Below are 23,249 nucleotides of genomic sequence, written 5' to 3' on the forward strand. Positions count from 1 at the left end.
TATTTATTTATTTATTTATTTTTATGTGGTGCTGAGTATCTAACCCAGTACCTCACACAATGGAATATTACTCAGTCTTAAAGAGGAATGAAATTATGGCATTCACCAGTAAATGGATGGAGCTGGAGAATATCATGCTAAGTGAAATAAGCCAATAACAAAAAACTAAAGGCCGAATATTTTCTTTGATATGTAGATGCTAACTTACAATAAGGGTGAGGGAGCTAGGGAAGAATAGAGTTACTTTAGGTAGAAGGGAGTGAAAGGAAAGGAAGAAGTATAGGGTAGGAAGGATAGTAGAATGAATCAGACATTAATACTCAATGTACATATATAACTACACAACGGTGGGATTCTACATCATGTACAACCAGAAAAATGAGGAATTATACTCCATTTATATATGATGTATCAGTGCATTCTATTGCTATGTATAACTAATAAAAAAGAAAGAAAGGCATACTATCATGGTGAGACAGGAATTGGTGGCATCCTCAGAACGATCTGCTGGGACTGAACTGCATCAGCAGAGAGTTAAGTCCTGTGTCCAATTAGGGGACAGACCAATTAGGGGAGATAATGAGAATGGGGTTCAGTTGTGGATCTAGGGCAGTCTCACCAATAATAAGAGGAAAGCAGTTTAGAGAGTAAGCAGGACTGGACTCTAAGGACTAGACAAGCAGCAAAGGTTGGTGAAAGCATACCTAGCAAGGGTGAAGTTTGGCTACTCATGGTGGAACTTGTTGGTGACCTCAGTGCCGCGTGATCAGTGAATAGTCTAGAGAAGCCACAATTGGATATGTAATGTCAGGCCACCTGGAACAATGAAAAGAAGTGAGCATTCTGGGGCTAGGAAAAATGGTTACATGGGGACATGAAAGGTGGTAGCAGGCATGGTGTTAAGAGTGCAGAGCAAGAATGCCAGCCAGAATGGAACAGAAAGACCCGGAGAACTCAGAACAAGCAGTAAGGTGTGGGACACTATGTGCACTGGAGATGAGGTCACAGACAAGAGTTTGAGCTTGAAGGTTAGTCCAAATAAGCTGAAGTTTCAAACCTTTTCCATCCTGGATGGCTGCTACACACCATTGAGCCTCCAAGCGTTTCCAGGAGGTACATACCATAGAAATGGTATTTACCCAGGAAGTGGCTACTGGGTAAATACACAGAAAAGGCCTTACCAGGTAGAGATGTAATCAGAGTTGGTGGGAGTCTGCGAGGCCATCCCTGGTACAGGATGGTGATGGATGTTAACAGGGAAGGTGTCTTACAGAAGGTGGAAAAGTCAGTTTTCAACCTGGGAGGATGTGAAGCATTCACCATGCACCTGACAGAGCAGCAGCCCTCATGACACTGATAGGAGGTGCACAGGCAGCAACTGGTCCCAAGTGTGTCTGTGAGGTGAAGCCATAATAGCTCTTCTGCATGAGCAAATCCTTGCAGACTGGAAAGACTTGAACTGGGATCAAGGGTTAAGATGATTGTTGCAAAAGTCATAGCTTGTTTGGGGGCCTCCCCATGTGCCCCTGTCCTGTGGGGTTGGCAGTTGTATAAACCCACAACAGTTGCCCAGTGTCTCAGTTGCCCTCTCCCTTCTTCAGGTGTAGGTAGCCACTTTCAGCCCTTGATACAGGAGGCTCATGCTAGATTGTGCTATTCACCAGGCCATGAGCTGCCATGGCAGCAGCATACAGGAACAGCTTGTGTCTGTTCCCAACTCTGTGCCCAGAGCTCCATCTGATTGTGCTTCGTGGATAAGCTTCACAGGATCTTCACCTAAGGAACTAATCATACCATCTTTGGAGATAGCTTCCGGCTATTGTCTTTCTTGGCCTGTGAGCTATAGAATACTTCCTGCCAGGTACGTATGATATCGCCAGGCAACACCTCTGTATCAGGACTTAGAGTGGACTTTGACATTTCCATCCAGGTCAAGAAGCACAGGTCTTTATGGACTTCCATGCTGTCTGAGTCTATTCTTCCTTATCCAAGGCCATTGTGTAGGTGGCTGCTGCTTTCTTAACTATGGTGACTGGCAAGGCCAGAAGTATCCCAGCAAACTCAGGTTGTCATTCCACAGCCCTTGAGCCTCTGGATCCACCAGGCAGAGTGACTTGGGCATGTAGTTCCAAACAGACATCCTAGGAGTTGTCACACACACTGAGAAGCCACATTGTCTCATGGAGAGAGTTTAAGGGGACAGCCGTGATGTGTATTTAATGATTTTTTTTTAACTTCACTAATGCTGTTAGTCCAGGGGCACATGGGGGATACTCCTCTCATTCTCCCATTGGAGGACATGCAACAGGCAAACTTTCTGCAGATAAGCTTTACCTTAGCCTTCTTGGTCTGTGGCGTTATGGTGCCATGATCCTTCTGAGTGAGGAGCTGGAACAGGAGACAAACCAGCTGGCCACCAGTGCTTCAGGTGGGATGTCTTCCTGCACCGCCTTCCTCCTCGAAGGCTGTCCTCCTCCCTGGGGCAGGGAGCCAGAACAGTCTCAAGAATAATTTGGGCAGGCTTTATCTGGTGACAACCTCCACGATGTAGGCACAGACAAAATGCATGGAGAAGAGCATAATAGACAGAAAGCAGAACAAACCCCCAGGCCCTCTGCAGAGCAGTCCTCAGGGGAGCACCCAGTTTCTTGACCAGAGCCAGTCCCCAGTAACTGTCTCCCGATTTTCCCACAGAAATGACTGTCCTTACTCAATCACCTCCTCAAATCCCATCCGCATTGTCAGTTTTCATGTTCAAGGGTCTCAGGTGGTCCTAGTCAGCCAGGTGATTTCCCCCCTCAGGCCAAACCAAGTCAAAGATGAGTCTCAGGCACAGTCTGTTGCTCAAGCAATTTATTCCAGCAACACTCCACAAGATGCCCAGCGGAGCAGGCTGGTCGCATGGGCCAGATACAGTCATGGGGTCAGATGGCAGACTAACTGAGAAGGTTTCTATTCAGATTGTTCTCAGAGTATAGGGGATCCTTTCCCCTTTATTATATCTGTATTCAATTGAGACCAATTAACATGGGTTTCTTTCATAAAGGGAGTTTCAGTTACTCTTATAAGGGTCAGCTGTTTGCTAAGATTCATGAGAGTTGCATGTGCGCTCAAGTCTCCTGGACTTCTCCAGAGCAAGGGGCATCATATTGCTAAGTGACACACTGTGTCATACCTGCAAGATGCCTGAGTGAGCCTTATGGCTTTCATTAATCATATTAGCCACAATCTCTCTCATGGTATATGCTACATTATGAAAAACTTCTTTAAAAAAACCGAAATAAGCCAGGTACAGTGGAGCCCATCCATGATCATAGAGACTCAGGAGGCTGAGGCAGGAGGATTGCAAGTTTGAGGCCAACCTCAGCAACTTAGTGAGACCCTGTGTTAAAAATAAAAAGGGCTGGGGTTGTGGTTCAGTGATAGAGCACTCCTGGGTTCAATCCTTTGTGCCACACACACACACCAAAAATAAAATAAAATAAAGCTTAAATCTTATTTATAAAGTCTCTTTCCTAAGTATTTATTGACTTACTTCAATTTCTCTGATATTTTTAATCTAGAAAAAAAGCTTGACCAAATGAATCTACTAAAGCTTCTTTTTCAAAATCCTAAAATATCCTCTTGGGATCTAAAAAAGGAATTTCAAGAAATAGTTAATAATTTCAAAGCCCTTCCCTTTATCCAGAGAATCAGAATAAAATGTGGCAAAAGACAGTGTATGGTACTTAGCCTATCTGTACATCTTCAGACAAAGCAGAAGTTTAAAAAAAAAAAGGAAGGGAAGAAGAAGGGAAGAGGGGAAGACAAAGAGAAAATAAGAGCAAATGGCCAAATATTAAAGAGATTGTTTTAAATTTAGCACATTATTTTAGAACACCCACATGATCTACTCGTAGTTGTGTTAAAATCCAACAGTTATCATTATTTAGAAATGGCTTATTGGTCATGATCCTCTTTTTCCATTTGTTTTTGCTGATACTAATATTTTAAGCACAGGGGGACTTTTTTTTTCACATGAAATATGAACACCTCCACAGCAGTACAGTGCATATGATAACAACAGAAAGAACCCTCCCTCTCCACTGAGGTGGATTTAAACCCTAGTGAGCACAAAATTCTTTATGATCCTATGCTCACACACTGACTGGGTAGTGGCCACAAATGTCCACAGCAAATGCCACAAAGCACTTTGTACATGAATGAGCATCAAGGCATAGGTGATTATACTAATCTATTTTCATTGCTCAAAAAAATTTTAAAAATGCAGAGTTCACTTGTTATAACTATTTTCACATGAATTGAAGAACTAAAACATCACACTAAAATCATTAAGTACCACCCTAAAAATTATTTCTGTGAACATTCTCCACACAATAAACATCAATATTATTTGTCTTTTCCGTTAAGAAGTCTCATAATATTTTTTTGAAAAACACATTGGAGGGCTGGGGATGTGGCTCAAGCGGTAGCGCGCTCGCCTGGCATGCGTGCGGCCCGGGTTCGATCCTCAGCACCACATACCAACAAAGATGTTGTGTCTGCCGAAAACTAAAAAATAAATATTAAAAAATTTCTCCTCTCTCTCTCTCTCTCTCTCTCTCTCTCTCTCTCTCTCTCTCTCTCTCTCTCATACCTCTCTCTTTTAAAAAAAAAAGAAAGAAAAAGAAAAACACATTGGAAAACACTTCCATTTGGGATATTTTATATAGTATATGAAAAGCTGTCCAAAAGTCACCCAAACAGAGGGTCAACTAAACCACTGGATGCTTTATTTTGTAGCTCACACATACCTGAGCTGCAAAACCTTAACAATAATACTCAGGTTTAGAATTGTCACTTTTAAGAAGTCATCTAAGATTCCACACTTGACCTAGAACACAGCAGCAACTTTTCTGAATCGTCTCTGTGCCTTCTTGTCCAGAGATCCCCTAGACTTTGAGACCTGGGCGACAGGGTCTCAAATTGGATATAAGTCTCTTTTGCCAAATCATCTTCCCAGAAAGATTCTGACTTACATTGCAGTTTGCAAACTTTATACAATAAAAAACAAATTAACGGCAAGACAATAACACAGGCAGTACTGGTCACCACGATGAGGAAAGACCATTGTGAATCACCTTCGTCGACACTGTCAGTGGAAAATGTGATGCACTGGTCCTTCTGGGGAGGCACTCCTTTTGGACAGACACATGCCACGTACTGTCTTCCAGGCTCCAAGCCATCTAGGGTTACTTGGTTCTTGCTGGGGTCTGCATTCAACAGCAGCAGATCCTTCTCACCATACTTGGAATATAGCACAGTCAGCCCAGAGCTATGTGTGGTGTTAATGGTGTTCCAGGTTAAGGTCACACTCTCTTTCGTCTCGATGACCACCCTAAGGTCTTCTATTGTGGCATTGGTCTCCAGGGGCATTGCTTGATCCAACAATGCCAGCTCTCCTTTCTTATTGGTACTGGCAGGAGGAAGCTTCTCCACCTTTACTTTTCTTTTCCCATCTGGTCGGAGCTGGAGCGGCTGCCTGCTGGCCCTGGTGATGCTTGCTGAAATTCGAGGTGTGGTTGAAACAATGGAGACAGGAGACAAAGAGGAAGAAGCAACAGAGGCAGGAGACAAAGCAGAAGTAGAAAAAGAAGAAGAAGAGGAAGAAGAGGAGGAAGAGAGAGACCAGGGAGATAACAGTGATGAAGGTGTGGATGTCAGTCTTCCAAATTCCAGCTGCACCTCCTCCTCAGGCTGATCTCCAGTTCTCCTTTCCGAAGTGTCTGATGCTATGGTGGTTGTGACAGTGCCAACCACTGTCACGGTAACCACAGCTTCTGACATCCCAGCCAAATTTTTGGCCTTACATTTGTAATCCCCAGCGTCCTTGTAAGAAATGCCTGTCAAGCTTATTATGGACCATCTGACTCCTTCCTCTGGAGACTCCTGAATTACTGGAAGAAAACAAATATATGCTCTGAGAAAAAAAGAAAAAGGAAAAATTTGAGCAGTCATGCCAGCTAAGAAGGAAACAACTACCTGTTTTATATCCATCCCTCTCATATAAGTCAAGAAGTAAATGGTACTTTACAAGTCTCTGATGGAGGCTAATGACTCTGCAGATGGTTTTTATGAACTCCAGGACCTGCCAGGTGCTGTGAGATCTGTATGGGGGATGATATTTTATTTTTAATTTAATTAAATTTAAATTTTTTGGTACTGGGGATTGAACCAGGGCTTTGAGTTGGCTAGGCAAACACTCTACTGGAAATTTGAATTCTAGCAAACTTTTGTTTACTAAATAGTATGTAATTTTAGATAAGTCCATTAGTGTCTTTAGACATTTTCGAAAAAAAGAGGGTAAGATGGTGATCTTAGAGGTCCCTTCCAATTTTAAATATGATTCTATAAAATGTTTATCAAAAGACCTCATTTAAATATTGCTCAACATATTTTTTTAATTGTAATAAAATGCATTTATCCACATATCCAGAAGATAGTCCATCATTCAGGGTCATGGAAGAGTTGTCATTTGTATTCTAAATCCTTTATATTTAACTTAGGCAAACCAGTAAGCTATAGATGCTTTTGCTTGCAGAATAATATATAGTTTTTACAAAATTATAATTTTGCTTTCCTAAACACTAAAATCTAAACATATTTCCATTCTGTTTTGATTTTAGAAGTTTTCTGAAATATACCAATAGCCCAAAAGTTAGGTCACCAGTTTAAACTGTGGGCTCTTTACTAGTTATTTGAGGAATTTGAAGCCTTGACTTTTGTGATCCATCAGGTTTCATTATTTAGACCTCAATTTTAATTCATTTTGAAGCGTTTCAAAATTATATACCTTTAATCATCAGAATATCACTAAGTCACTAAAGTATGGGTTTGGAAAGATCTGAAAAGTCTAGGTAATCAGCATTTCTAAAATTTATGCTTTTGCCTCATAATAAGGTTTCCATTTAATTTATTTAAATAATCATTCAAAAGGATACTCTTGTATGAAAATCATTTTAAAAATTTTTTTGATGGTTTTACATTTTCAAGTGAGCCGTATCCTAAATGATAGAGCAACAACAAGGGCCTTATGTCCATCCACTGGACTTCTACTTAAGAAAAAAAAAGATTAGGTTGTCTAACTTTATCTAGATCAAGATAATCTGAGAAATATATTAATCAATAAATAGCACCTTTCAAATCCCTTGCATCCAACAATTCTCATGTGTTTTATTAGAGTTAATCTGCCAATTTCAAATTATACAGGAACATGAGATTAAATTCAGACTTTTGCAAACTCCTGGTTTCATAGGGCTGAATGAAGAAAATACCTGTATAATTAACTGGTGAGCTGTCAGATCTGGTCCATGTGAGCCGTGGGGTGGGGTAGCCAGTGGCATCACACCGCAGCAGAACATTACTTCCCAGAGCTGACATGATTTTGGTGGCCGAAGTCATCACGGATGGCTTCAGACACTGTTCCAACTCAGCCTTCTGAAACAAAATCCCTGAGAGGTGCTCAGGGTCACTACACACCATCATTGGGTCAAGAAGCACTATGGTCGGATCAGCAACCTTTGACAACTCAATTATTTTGGAAATGTGACAGTCACAGAACCAAGGGTTGTCCTGCAGACCTAAAACAGAAGGGAGAAAAGGGATAATCAATGATATTCTGACAAATTCAGATATCACAGCTTCTTGAGAAAGGAGGTGTCTATAGTCTCTCTAATAATAGAAGTGCTTGAGGGACCAAATACAGTCAACTGGATATCAGTTGTGCCCTACAATTCAGCGACCTTGAAGAACACATCTTGTCTGTTAGTTCAGATCATTAATTATCATAGTTTATATTTACTGAGCATGGACTCTGTTCTGGGTTCTACTCTAAACACTAACCTGTATTATCTCATTTAATCCCGATAATCCTGACCAAGATAGTATTATTATTCCCATTTTAAAGATTAAGAAGCTGAGTCACAAAGAGACCAAATAACTTGGTGGTTGAGGTCATCCCTACATGAGTGGTGATGAAGTGAAGGGAGATGCAGGCCAAAATCCTTGACCAAGATTATTCAGATTAGAGCCAAGATTTGAATCCAAGTATCTGAGAATACTGTTAATACAGTGATAGAAATACTTCTAGGGTAATGTGAAAGTACTCATAGCACCATATAGGGGAGAGTCATCTAACTCAGCCTGGAATATGTCATGGTTTTGAGTGATTTGAAGACATGTTGAGGTAATCAAATTTTGTGTAGCAAAACCATAGTGTGAAATGCAGCCAGTGGTAGGAGATGAGACTGGAAAGGCTGGAAAGGGCAAACATATGACATGGCCTGAGGGTCAAATGGAGACTCTGTGAGGTGTTTGCTCAAATCTCTCTTCAAGAGAGAATCACCTACAAGGAATGCAGTTAGATGACCATTTCCAGTTGCAAACACCTTTGGGATCTGCTTCAGCCTTCAGAACTGTTAGCAGAATTCTTTTGGCCTCCCAGGAACTTGTTAGTGAGATCTTAAAGGAAGTGAGGAAGAAGTTACTGGAAACAAGACAGTGGATCCTTGCTTTGGAGTGGCAAAAAGTGACACGTTTAGCAACACTGTCACCTGTGGTAAGCATGAAAAGCAGAGTACACACTCAATGAGAAGAGTGATGTACCAAAGGATAGTTCCACAAAACATGCTGAAACTGCTGCCTGGTAGCTTCTTGCTGGTAAAATGCAAAGGAAAAACCACAGCTAGACAACTGTTAATGAATAAGAACCAAAACTGTTCCCCAATCCCAGCCTCTCCAGAGTACTCAAATTAAGAAGTGAGTTCAGAGCAAAAACCAAATTCAGGGTCAGACTACAAAATTATTTACTGAAATCTCAGATGGATCTAAGATGTGTTTCAGAGCACTACGGCAGACAAGTCTCTCTGAGGGCCTCAAGGGTGATGTCCTGGAATACCCTCACAGAAAGCCCAAGACAGAAAAGGCTGCAATGCAGAGATTAGTGATCATAACGATTTACTAATGGATTGTGGAATATAAACAAGAAGACAAACTGTAATTTAAAAATTTCTACCCAGGGTGGAAATTTAACTGCTAATTTGTGCAGTCTATATTTCTGTTTATGCCTTTTGTTATTATAGTAGCAGTTCATGACTAGATTATTTTTCCGACAGGATTGGTAAGGGTTTTCTTTTTAAAATCTTCTATTCTAGAAGTTTGCTTTTCTTCCATGAGCATATAACCTTGAACTTTTTCCTCTTGCAATAAGTCCTGTGAATCAATGACTAATTAATTAATAGTCATTTGAATTCTGTTCTCTTAAGTGTTGATTCTTTCACCCAGTTTAATGCCACAAGCAGACTCTCTAGTTTATTTTTATACTGAATGACTAAGTGTGGCTCTGAAACCTAATGTCTGGACTGAAATCCCAGTTCTAGAAAGTTCCACAATAGTGGAAGGTATCTAACAACCTCTCTCAGTCTCATCTATAAAACATATATAATGGCAGTAATTCATTCATATAGGTGCATGAAATTTTAATTAAATAATTCGTGTAGTTTTCTTCAAATGATCATGATAAAAATCTCTGTAAACTTTAACCAATCTTGCTAAACAATACTTAAAGCATCATGTTAATATGGTTAAAATTTCAAACTCTAAATAAGCAGTAAATTTCACACAGAGAAAAACATTTTTTACATTCTAGTCCACATTTTCTTCCTGAAAACAAAGAGACCTAACTTATGAAATCCATACCTATATTAAAAAACAAAGTCCTAGTGGTGATGTGACCTGATAGATACTGAAGCACCTAGAATAATGAAGTCAGTTAATAGACATTCAAAATCCCACTTCACATTGTAAAACACTAAAAAAAGAAATTGAAAAAGACCTTAGAAGATGGAAAGTCCTTCCTTGTTCTTGGATAGGCAGAATTAATATTGTCAAAATAGCCATAGTACTAAAAGCAATATACAAATTCAATGTAATTCCCATCAAAATACCAATGACACTCTTCATAGAACTAGAAAAATGAACAGTCCATAAATTCATTTGGAAGAATAAGAGACCCAAAATAGCCAAAGCAATTCTGAACAAGAAGAGTGATTCAGGAGGCATCACAATATGTGATCTTAAATTTTACAACAGAGCAGTAGTAGAGCAGTAGTAACAAAACCAGCATGGTATTGAGGCAGAAAGCTAGACCATCCATAGACAGACAGGATAAGAGTCTCAGAGAAGGGAAAGAAGGAAAGAGATCATGTCATCCTGGAAGAGGACATTGGGCCTAGAGAACATCTTATTGCTGCCGCTGCAGCTTCAACCACAATGGTGCCTTCTTAGCTAGAACACCTGTTACTGTTCCTAACAGCTCCAACTACAATGTCTATTCTTTATCCAGCAGGATTCTGAGCCCTAACAATGGCCAGCCACAGAATCTACCCTTACCTTTTTTCAATAGACGTGTCCAACCATGAGGTTGGACTCATGTTCTTAATTATGTAAATAAGGGATTGAATTTATGCACTTATGACTGCCTTATTAAACTCAGACCTTGAAGAGTTTGATTGGTCCCTCATTAACAGGGTCCCTCATTAACAGGGTCCCCACCAATCACCTACACTAGGCATCAGATATGCCTTTAGAAGCCCCCAGGCAAAGAACAGGCTGTGATACCCTCCCTTGGGATTCCTCTCCTACTGTGGGAACCTATTTCTGCCTTAAATAAATCTTATTACTCTACTCTCTTGCTTCTCTGAGGATCTCATTCTTTGAATTCAGGAGATAAAGAACCCATCTGACATCTCCATGTAACAGTACTGACATCAAAATAGACATGAAGAACAATGAAATAGAAAACACAGAGTCAAACCTACAGACTTACAGCCATCTTTACAAAGATGTGAAAGATACTTTACAAAGATGTCAAAAATATAATGTTGGAGAAAAGATAGCCTTTTTAACATATGGTGATAGGAAAACTTGATATTCATGTGTAAAAGAAGGAAATCAGATCCCTCTCACCCTGCACAAAGGTCAAATCAAAATTGATCAAAAACTTAGGAATTAAACAAAAAATATTGCAACTGCTGGAAAAAAAATATAGGGCCAACACTCCATCATATAGGTACAGGCAACAACTTCCTGAACAAGACCCCTAAAGTCAAGAAATAAAACCAAGAATCAGTAAGTGGGATGCCATCAAATTAAAAAACAAAACAAAAAACTTCTTCACATCAAAGAATTGATTAGGAGCATGAAGAGAGACCTAAAGAATGGGAGAAATCTTTGCCAGCTGCTCCTCTGGCAGGGGATTAATACCATAATATATAAAAAACTCAAAAAACTTTTAACATCAGTCAGGTGTGATGGCACATGCCTGTAATTCCAGCAGCTCAGGAGGCTGAGGCCGAAGGATCGTGAGTTCAAAGCCAGCCTCAGCAAAAACAAGGTACTAAGCAGCTCAGTGAGACCCTGTCTCTAAATAAAATATAAAATAGGGCTTGGGATGTGGCTCAATGGTCAAGTATCTCTGAGTTCAATCCCTGGTACCCTTCTCCCCGAAAAGTTTCGAAAGGTTAAAATTTTTGAGTTTTCCATCAATTGGTATTGTCAGAATTATGATGTAATTAAATTAGTAAGAAGTCAATGAAATGAAAATATGGTTCCCCTCTCACAACTGATCAGTTCTCAAAGTGAAGATCCAGTCACACACTTGCTCACTGATTTAGGAGAAATAACACTATTGAGAAGAAGAGCACAGGGGGCAAAATGACAAGTGCCCTTCAAGCAAAGATGTGTTATCCTTGCACTTAAGAGGATGAAAAGAAATATTTTAAGGTAGATAAAAATAAATCAAAATATTTTAGAACAAAACATGTGTATACCCACCTTAATATAGTAAAAATTCAGAAATACAGTACAAAAAATAGTTATATCAAAATAAAAGGTGAATTAAATTTTATATGTATACATTTTTGTCAACCTAAATATAAAATCTCTGTTCACCATAGCAATTTCATTATTTGACTTTAAGATTAGTTTCTAAGTCTGCCAATGAGAACATCAAATAAAATTAATAATAATTATGTAGAATAATAGATAATAATTCCATAGAATGCCTTAAATTTTCAAGCCACCTGGACTTATTAAGATAGATTTTTTCTTTGATAATACTAACAAGAAGTTAAAAAATATTATTTCCTCTGTGGAAAATATGGCACTTGTCAAGAACTGTAAAGGCTCTAAGAGATTATTTTGGTTCAAGGAATGCCAAACCCACTGCAGTTTGTCTAAGACTTCCCTGATATGAGCACTGAGAGAACCACATTGTGGGAAACCCTCATAGAAAATAGAAGGTGGCTTGGCCACAGTTCATAGATCATTCAGTACTGGAAGAAACCATCATCTTAGTAAGCCTGCCAACCCTTTGCTCTGGAGAGAGGCTTAGCTCTACTTTCCAAATCTGTTTTCTTAACAAAAATCCTTGCAAAGACAGTGCAGAATAAAAGGCAATGTTAGTATCTACCTCTGCTCACGAGACATGAAACAGTCTAGAGAGACATGGAAAGTTATCTCACAACAGCACTAAACATCTAAGGAAGGCTCTAACTCAGTCCTTACAATTGCATGTTGTGAAGATGAGAAAACCAAGCTTTGGGAAGGTTAAGGAATCTGTTCAAGGTCACACAATTGGGCAGCCAGGATTTGAACTTAAGTATCTAGATTTTAAAGCACCTGCCACACAACCTTGTTATGTCTTATGCCACCACGTTGTTTTGTAGCAACTCAGGGAGACAGTATTGTTCTTCCAATTTCACGCCAGAGGAAACCAAAGAACAAAGAGATCACTACTTTGACTTTGTAAGTGGATTAAAGTCCTGAATAACTCCCAGACTTTTTTTTTAGCCTCCTAATCTAATTCTTCTTATATCATAACCCATCTCTGTCACCTAAAAACATGGGTGGCAGCTGTAAGTGCTATAATCTACAAATAAAAATTATCCAAGCAACAGCACCTGAAGTAAAAATGTCTATATAGAGAAAGATTCAAGAGCTATAACATTAACAGTTTCATTCATACTTTGGAACCAATATAAAAATGTGTTAACAGGGCTGGTGATGTAGCACAGTGGTAGAGCAGTTGCCTAGCATATACATGAGGGCCTAGGTTCAATTCCCCAGCACTGCAAAAAATAAAAATGGCAAAAGTATGTTAACTATGAAATAAAATTCTTTAAAAAATTAATTAATGTAAGCCAGGTATAAATTTTTAAAAATATTTTCAAAAATATAATATGTATATAACTATCCTAATTTTAAAACATCTAAGGTACAATTTTTAAAACCTGAATAAAAAGTAACTCAGGAACTGAACACATTTATTAGTTTTTTTTTTCTTGTGGGGACAAAGGTACAGAAACTCTATAAAGTTAAATTGTTACTTGTACTGCATTCCTTCAAGGTAGTACACCAGCTACAATCACAATAATTTGAATTAATTTATTTATTTCATATAACTGTTCTTGGATGGGACAAGTGAGCTTTGATTTATTCCCTTTCTAAAAGAGTAATTTTTCTTGGATTAAAGTGGTTGGATTGAATATGATGTGTGTGTGTGTGTGTGTGTGTGTGTGTGTGTTTATAAAAAGTCAGGAATAAATTCTTGTACAGACATAAGTCCTTGAAGGTGAAGATAATGCCTTACTCAGCTTTGTGGAAACAGTTATGGTTAGCAATTGAATGGGAAAGGAAAATCTTTTCAATAGACGATGCTGGAATAACTGAGTATCTGTTTGGAAAAAATTAATAAACTTCAACTCCAACCTCCCACTAGCCTCAAAAACTATTTTGAGATGGATAATAGTCATAAGTATAATATAAATACTGATTACTAATATAAATGTACAGGTAAAAACTGAATATAAAAGCTAAAACTATAAAGAAAACAGAATATCTTCATCATCTTGAGGTAAGCAAATATTTCTTAGATGGTACACAGAAAGCACTAACTGTAAAAGATAAAACTAACAAACTAGATGTCACCAAAACTTAAAAGACTTTCTAACCAAATGCTCCATGAAAAAGTGAATAGACAAACCAACCTTAGAGAAAATAGTTATATTCCTTATAACTGAGAAAAGACTTGCCTTCAATAGTAAAGAAAGATAAATAATCCTAAAAAAATTAGACAAAATTCATGAACAGGTATTTCATAAAAGAATATATACAAATAAGCCAGGCACAGTGGTGCACATCTGTAATCCCAGAAACTAAGGAGGCTGAGGGCAGGAGGATTGCTAGTTCAAAGCCAGCCTCAGAAACTGTCACAAAATTAAAAATAAAAAAGGACTGGGGGACTGGGGTTGTTTCTCAGTGGTAGTGCACTCATCTGGCATGTGTGAGGCACTGGGTTCCATCCTCAGCAACACATAAAAATAGATAGATAAATAAATAAATACATTAAAAAAAAGACTAGGGCAGTGGTAAAGTGCCCCTCGGTTCAATACCTAGAAATCCCTAGAAATATATATACTTCTAAACTAAAATCACAATGTGATACTGCTTCCTGAGCAACTTGCTTAGGAATAGTTATAGAATAACTAATATGAAAAAGACAACATGAAGTATTCAGGAGGATATGGATCAATCAGGCTGTCCTAAGTGCTAATGGGATTGTATAAAGTTATGTAACCTTTTTGGAAACCTGGAAGTTCCTTAAAAGGTAATACCTATAGCTGTTCTATAACCCAGAAATTTCAATCTTAGAGATTTATCCAAGAGAAATGAAAACATGCCACAAAAACCTTTGCACAAGAATGTTAACAGAAGCCTAATTCATAATAGCTCCAAACTAGAAACAGCTCATGTGTCCAACAGGGAGGAAGGCTGAACAATGGATTCATTCACACATTTGAATACGATCCTGCAATAAGGAACAACTGATATGTGCAACAACACAGATGAATCTCAGAAACATGCTGCTGGGAGAAAAGAACCCCAGCCCTGGAATGCATGCTGTATGATTGCATTTCTATGGCATTCTAGAGCAAGCAAAATTAACCCATGGTGATAGAAATCAAAATAGTGACTGGGATGAGGGGAGATTGACAGGGAAGGGGCTCAGGGGAAATTTCCAAGGGGATAACAATATTCTCTATTATAAAGGTGTGCGTTACACAGGGTAAACATTTACCAGAATTTACCAAATTATACACTTTGATCTTGCTTTTCACTGTATACAAAGTATATCTCAACCTCTTAATTAAAAATTATAGTTTAAAACTTAAGAGCAATGTCTCTGGAGAGGGACTGTGAATTTGGAGCTTGACTCTATGTCCTCACCAGCTGTAAAAAGAGGGTGTTGGTAATTAAAGACACCTTGTGGAGCTCTTCTGAGGGCTCAGCAGATGTATGGGAGGAGAGCACCTAGGAAGGTGGAGACTTAACAATTTGAATTTGTCTTCTGCAGTTCTAGCAAAGATCCTAGTGAAGTGCCAGCCATATGGACAGAGAGGGATAAGTGTTGCCTGAAGTAAATTAATGCCATCTTAAAAATTTCTGTGGGAATACTCAGGCTGCCACTGCCCTTCAGGCAAATTCCATCATGAGTAGAAGAAACCCATGTTTACCACTGAAAAATCTGGGCACCAGTAAAAAACATCCAATAAAGTATTTATGCCTTCTCCAAGCGCAGGTTTTTTCCTTCAAGATAAACGGTGGTAGGCCTTACAGAAGATGCTTGTGTAAATATTGGCTACAACTTAAGAAAGAGACCATGGAAATTTACTTGTATTACAAATCAAAAAATCAAGTTTAAAAAAAAGTCAAGTGTTCATGGTTCATTTAAATGTTTACTTGCAGGACACTCGTTTATGGTTTTTGTGGATACATGAAAGAACAATTTTACTAAGTTGATATTTTCACTCATGTTGAAGAGAGCAACTGAAAAGCCTGCCCCTGAGGTTTTTTGTTTGTTTTGTTTTTAATTAAATAAATACATGATTTAATGAGATCCTTTAAGTGATGTGTTTATGAGGACAATAACTTTGGTATTATTACATACGTTGTATTACAGAGGAGTGGGGATGGGGTGGTCCCTAGGACAGGCAGTGTTCACACCTCAGCTTCCCCACCACATGGTGCATGAACTTGGTCACGTGGCTTACCTGTGTGCTGTTTGTCTTCATTTATAGAATGAGGAGGAAAGGGTACTTCCCATGGTGTTAATAAGGCCAGAAGAACCTACTTATGTTAAATATTAGAACTAGGCCTGCCCTGAGTAGCTCCCTCAAGACCAGCTATTACTATTATTATTGCAAATAGAACCTCCATCTACTAACCATAATAAGGGTAATAAAAAATAAAAGCAGGACATAGCCCACTGGAAATTCCACAGGGCACCTGCAAAGATGTAATTGGTACAGGCAAATAGTAAATTCTAGAAAATCTAGACCAGTTCTTATCACTATATTTCAATAATGCAACTGGAAGACTCACATACTGTGGAAGTGACAAAAAAGCTGAATAGTGTCTTTACAAGACACTCCTACCCCGTCTCTTCTGTTATGCTAATCTATAAGCATAACTTCAGAGACTGTGCACTCCATCTTCCAAAGAACTGTCACATAAAATATCTCATTTCATTCTCATCATAGTCATGCAAGCAAAATAGAGTCAGGTTGAAATCCCCATTTTCCAGGTTAAAAAATGAGGCTTTTGTGTAATTCATACACATCAATTAGTCTTCTCTTGAGAGGTGACACTTCTATTCCCTGTGTAACATAGCGAACATGGCTCCGCATATTTCATACAACTTGCTATTTATTATCATGGTTATTATCATTATAAAAGTAATACACAGGGCTGGGGTTGTGGCTCAATGGTAGAGCACTTGCATAGCATGTGCGAGGTCCTGGATTTGATCCTTAGCATCCCATAATAATAAATAAATAAAATAAAGGTATTGTGTCCATCTACAACTAAAAAAAATTAAAAACTTAACTATATATTTTATTTCAACAAATCTGGAGCATGTGATACTGGTCAGCAAGGCTGCATGGCACACATTTCATATCTTTGTTGACAAGACACTTCACTGACCCAGAAGTTAAATACAACCACTTCTACAGTTATGAAGACATAAGCTGGGAATTGACAACTTATTAGGTGAAAAGTATAACAAAATTTTGACAAATCAAACTGCTTGATCAAGGCTTCGGGCTTATGTCTCAAACAAAAATATATAAGACTTCATTGCCAAAAAAATACCCATGAGAAAGGCCTTTGTTCATTGTTCTCAATCAGGCTTTCACCACGCCAATGAAACAACTGGTGTCTCCACATTTCTGGAAACTATTCTCCATAACTAATTTAAGTACTGGCTCTCTCCCACTCCTAAGAAGCCTGGAGAAGGGTTGAAAAGTTAACAGAGTAGAAGGTTGAATGATCTCCAAGTTTGGAGATCAGTGTGTTCACAAGAGTCAGGGCAGATGGTAGATTATGCCTCTCAACTTGAAGCCTGTTTAATGAGGCTCATTCTCCCCATCACTACACACACACCCCCACGCCCCCATACACAATACATCTTGCAGAGGGAAAATAGCTAGATCGAGTTTAGCTGATAGGGAACTATTCTATTAAAACTGTGGAATGGGATAGGAAAACTTAGTGGAATGAAACTGATTTAACTCTCCTATGTACATATATGAATATATCATAGTGAATCTCACCATCATGTACATCCACAAGACACTAATTTAAAAAATAATAAGTAAATAGCAGAAAGATCAGTAAAGGGAAGGGAATGGGGTGGGAGGAAGGGAGGGAAAGGGGAAATACTAAGGACTGAATTAGAACAAATTATATTTTATGCTTCTATAATTATCCATAGTATATTCTATTGTCATGTGTAACTAAAAAGAACTAATTTCTAAAAAGTGCAAATAAAGGCTGGTGATGTATCTCAGCAGTAGAGCAAATGTTTTGTATGTATGAGGCCCCAGGGCTCCGTCCCCAGTATAACACACACAAATGCAAATACAAAGAAACCAAATCCAGTAGATTCTGGACCACTAAAGGAATGTGTAGCAAGGTATCTATATATGAAAATCCCAGAGACTTATGAGCTCACCAAGAATAATTCTTCTTGGTAAAAGATCTGGGCCTCTAGATGGTGTTGTAACTAAGTGAGACCAGCTCTCCAGGAAATCGGGCGGCAGTGTGGTTAGTCTGTTGCTTGATAAATCCAAGTAGGTGAGGTTCTTCAGATACCTGACCGCCTCATTTGGCACACTGGTGATTCTGTTATTGTGCAAATCCAGGGTCCTCAGGTGGGGCATGTCCCGCAGAGACACCCAGGGGAAGTTGGCCAGAGAATTCCCGTCCAGGCGCAACTCATGCAGCTGCTTTAGGTTGTAAAAGCTGCTGGGGTCAATGCTGGCCACAGAATTGTAAGCCAGCCAGAGGTACTGGAGCTCCACCAGGTAATAGAAGGCCTCAGCTGGAATTGTGCGGATGACGGTTTTTTCTATGCGAAGTTTTGAGGTATCCACAGGGAGGTTCATGGGGACTTGGTTCATATCCAGGTCATTACATAGCACCAACCTAGTGTCAAACAGTAATGCAAGATTACAATCAAAGAATGTTGTCCATGTTGTTCCTGTTTTGTAATTTAGTTATGGTTTAGGGCAATATGTGGACCTTTATTATCATTATTCCATGGATAATAGGAAAAGATACTTCGTCTTTTTAGTATATAGTATTTGATTTATACTAATTAGATCTACTGAATCTATTTTCTATATTATTGTATCAATTATGTTACTTATGTCTGTGATGATCAGTTCTTCAGCACTCTGACCAAAATACCTGACTAGATCAACTTAGAAGAGGGAAAGTTTATTTTGTGTTTCAGAGATTTAATCCATGGTGGGCCAACACCTAACTCTGGGCCCAAGGTGAGACAAAACATCATGGTGGAAGGATGTGATAGAGAAGTGCTGCTCCATTCGTGACTGCTGGAAGCAGAGAGAGAAAGCGAAAGGGCCTCAAGGAAGGATGAAACACTTCAGGACCCACCTTCTCCAGCCATGCCCCACCTGCTTGCAATGACCATCCCCTCAGTCCACTCAAACTAGCATGGACTGATTGGGTGACAGCTCTTATGATCTAATCATTTCAGCTCTGCATATTCCTGCATCAACACAGGAGCTTTAAGGGGACACCTCTTAGCCAAACCATAATAATATCTACTTGAGATTATTTTCTTAAATTCATTCTCAGTTTTTTCTACATCATCTTCCACAACTCATTTCTATTGTTTTTCTATTTTTCCTGTACACTTCTTGTATTTTGACTTTATGAATATTGATGTCATGATAATTGGTGCTTAATCATAAATATTACATATTTGTTATTACTTATTTTTAAAAAAATTAATACAAGGAGACCTCAATAATTCCTACTCCAAATGTATCAATTTTTCATTCCCTACTTGGTTTTCACAAAATACATGTTCATTCTGGTAAACCTGTTCATTAACAATGCATTGTCTTCTTCATCTTTACCATTATGACAGCAGCAACTATGATGCTACATCATATGAAATGACCATTTTTGTAGTAAGTAATGATCAAATATCAGCAATTTCATGTGGTCTGACCTTATTTTTAATGGAGTTATTTCCATGCCAGGGCCTGTGCAACTCTATTTAACCATCACAACAGCCTGCTCTGGGCTAATCTTGGTTCAGTTCTAAGCTCTGTCATCTCCTCTATAGCCAAGGAAAGCCTCTTCATCAGACCCACAGCCTCATTTTTCCATATGGCACTATTACAATGATTAATTTAAAGAGATGTAAAGGTGTTGAGGGTGTAGTTCAGTTGTAGAGCACTTGCCTAGCATATGCAAAACCTTGGGTTTGATCCCTAGCACTGCAAAAACAAACAAAAAACCAAACAAATAAATAAATAAGATACAAAATTCTACATCTTTCTGGATACAATAAGCACTCAGTAGGTATTTCTTTTCTTTTTTGTTCTTTTCTTGACAGGGTCTCACTAAGTTGCAAAGGCTGGTCTCAAATGTGCCATCGTCCTGCCTTAACTTCCCGAGTTGCTGGGATAATAGGTGTGTACCACCATGCCTGTGAAGTCTGTCTCTTAACCACAGACTCTACTACCTGTCTGTCATCAGCATCTCCAGCCTTGAGCCACACAGAGTGATCAGCTCACACTTTCTTTGTTGTTCTTTGAGCTCCCTCAATAGATGTTTTCTGCTATTAACAACAATCCAATTTTACATCTAAAATAACAGAGGCCCAACAACATTAGGTGACTTTCCAAGGTCACCCAGCTAGTGGGTTACAGAGCCACCTTTCACACCCACTCTTTCCACCTCCAAAGTGCACGTCTTTAGGAAATGGTCCATGTTAAAAGAATACCCTGTTAAAATCATAAACTGACCCTATTTGAAAGGATTACTTTGTGGGGGGTATCAAGTGTTTACATAACCTGTGAATGGCTTTCCACCTAAGGAATAAACCAGAAACTGAATTATTCCCTTTGGCACTCTCAAACATAAGTGACCTTGAGCAAGTCACATTGTGGTCTTGTTTATTGGCACAAGTAAAACAGGCATAGAAAAACAAGTCTGTCCCATGAGTTTAAAGTAAGAGGAATTTGAGAACCTAGATTCATTTAAGCCTGAAAATAAAGGCCATTTTTCTTCCATCATATATTCATCTGAGTTAATAATAAATAGCTTTGCAAAATGTCATCTAAATTATGATATGCTATATATTTAGTAAGTCAACAATAAAATGGCCACTTAGTAAAACACATTAAATCAGTTCATTGTGAAAGCCAGCCTATAACCTAAACAGAGGTAAGAAGAACAAAGCAACAATATCCTGAGCATCCTCTCCTTTCTAAAACCTTAGGAGAATAACTTGTGGAATCATTAGAATTCTCTAGGGATGCCTGTTACTCATCTCTAGTTTATTTTATCACATATTCCAGTGTTGTTTTATTTCACAATAATAGCAGTCCTACCCAATGAGTATTTCAGTGTGCCACAATAGAAAAAAGCCTAGACAGGAACCCACAAGGCCTAGCATCTCAATCAACCACTCTAAATCGGCAACCTAGCACAAGTCCTTTCATCTCTGTCAGTTTAAATTCTGTACTTATAAAATGACAGAGGATCTTAATTAGAATAAGTTGTATTCCATGTATGTACAATACGTCAAAATATACTGTCATGTATATCAAAAAAGAACAAATAAAAAATAAAATAATAAAATGATAGGGGTTGAACTAGATTACTTGTATATATCTTGCCAAGCATTATTATTATTATTCTGTGCTTTTTGTAAAAGCCTCTGGTAATGAGGCCACTTTGGGGAAAGAAACATTTCTATGATAGTTTTATAGCTAGTACTCTGGTCTGATCATTAACTATTGCATATACTTGGGCAAATAGGTCTTTAACTTGTGTTCTTTTCATTGTCTTTAACCACCTTATAAACATCTCAAAAAGATACCATGAATTAGTTAAATAAAGCTAATATGTTAACAAGACAAACTACTCACAAATATGGTTTAATTATTATTATTCTTTGGTTAAAATGGTGCTGGGTTTTTTCTTTCTTTTTTTATAGTTAATATCTTTATTTTATTTATTTATTTTTATGTGGTGCTGAGGATCGAACCCAGTGCCTCACACATACAAAGCAAACGTTCTACCTCTAGCCACAACCCCAGCCCTGGTGCTGTTTGTTTTTTTTTTTTTTTAAATAGATTACTTTGTTTAAGAGACTCACTCACTGCTTATTTCAACCACCAAATCAAAAATAATCTGATTTTATTATTAAATACCATTTCCAAAACCAAAAAAGATCTACTTCATTTAGCTAATAAAGAGTTCTGTTTTGCATTTAACTCATATCTGAAAGTGTTTGTTGTCCATAAATTCCTTTTCTTACTGCACAGGTAGATGTTAAAATAACCTTGAGATTAAATAACTTCAGTGATGACCTATAATCATTACCTTGTCCATTTCATTAGTCAAAATGAAAAATTCTAATTATGAGCCTCTCTGGCTTCACATTTATGATTATTCTTTCTTTTATCCAGTTGTTGGCATGAAGAATCATCAGAGGAAACAGGGAAAACACCCTGGCAGCCAATGACATGCCCACATCCCACAGGTTTCCCAGGGGAGCCCTCTTCGACTTTCTAGAATCAAGGCCTGAGCTCTCTACACACACTTAAATGTCTCAACCTCCTGAAAGGGACATTTTATGAATATGAGTGTAGTGAATATTTTTGTAACACATTGTGTTTGGAAATTCCAAATCATGTGAGGCTTTTGAGAGTTACACTGCTCAAAATGAGAATAATAAAGCAGTGGGTGATCAGTATTAACACAATTAAACTAAAGTGTATATAAATTAAACCTTCTCTGATTTCTTTTTTTTTTTTCCTTCTCTGATTTCTGAAAATAAATTTGCTTTCAAAATAAGGCTGACTTGTTTGGGCTTTTTTCTTGGAATAATTAGAACCTTTAGTAGCAAGGAGAGGAACATACCTTGAACCTGAGTCGTCATCTCTGCCACGAAGATCACAGGTGCACTGAGAAGGACACGAACACCTCACTACTTCCAAAAAGCTGAGCACAATGCACAGATGTGCAAAAAGAAGCATGGCTTCTTCCAGAGGTAATTTGAACAAAAGGTAAAAACTAAATCCTAAACATTCAGAAACTGGTGTTCCAGGAATGCAAGCCGTCATTTAGCAACAGCAGATTACAAAGGATTAGCTGAGATCTGTAGTTACTTAACCTTCAAGTGTATCTTACAGGGAATCAATAGACCCAGACTTTGAATATGGTTTTATTAGCAAAGCTACACATTCTAAGGAGAATAAAATAAACCTGCCAGGACAATTTCAATAGTTACCCATATCTAAATTTGCGAGGAAATACCCAAATTAAGTGTCTTTCCTATCGATACAATTGTCAGTACAATTTAACACCATTAATGTTGAAAAAAAAAATTCAGTGTTAGGTTGAAGGTATAGCTCAGTGGTACAGTATTTGCCAAGCATGTGCAATGCCCTGAGTTCCACCCCAGCACTAATAATAATAGTAATTCAATGTCTTAGCAAAAGCTAGAATATTCTGTAGCTTATTTACATGTGCATTATAAATATTTTTTTTGCATTTGCTTTTAACCATCATGTATAACATCGCTTTGCAAAATTTAGTTT

General features: G+C 38.2%; 1 protein-coding gene across 1 annotated transcript; it reads right to left on the reverse strand.

The window, feature by feature from the left end:
- Positions 1-4,854: 4,854 nt before the first annotated feature.
- On the reverse strand, positions 4,855-22,685 carry LRIT3 (leucine rich repeat, Ig-like and transmembrane domains 3; the record flags this gene model as incomplete). The annotated part of the gene is made up of 4 exons (XM_081304707.1): positions 4,855-5,936; positions 7,314-7,619; positions 18,113-18,585; positions 22,570-22,685. 4 exons carry the CDS (start codon positions 22,683-22,685, stop codon positions 4,855-4,857), a joined length of 1,977 nt encoding a protein of 658 aa, XP_081160833.1.
- Between the last annotated feature and the right edge of the window lie 564 nt (positions 22,686-23,249).

Source organism: Spermophilus citellus (assembly GCF_964194105.1).
Source record: "Spermophilus citellus genome assembly, chromosome: 8".
NCBI lineage: Eukaryota > Metazoa > Chordata > Mammalia > Rodentia > Sciuridae > Spermophilus > Spermophilus citellus.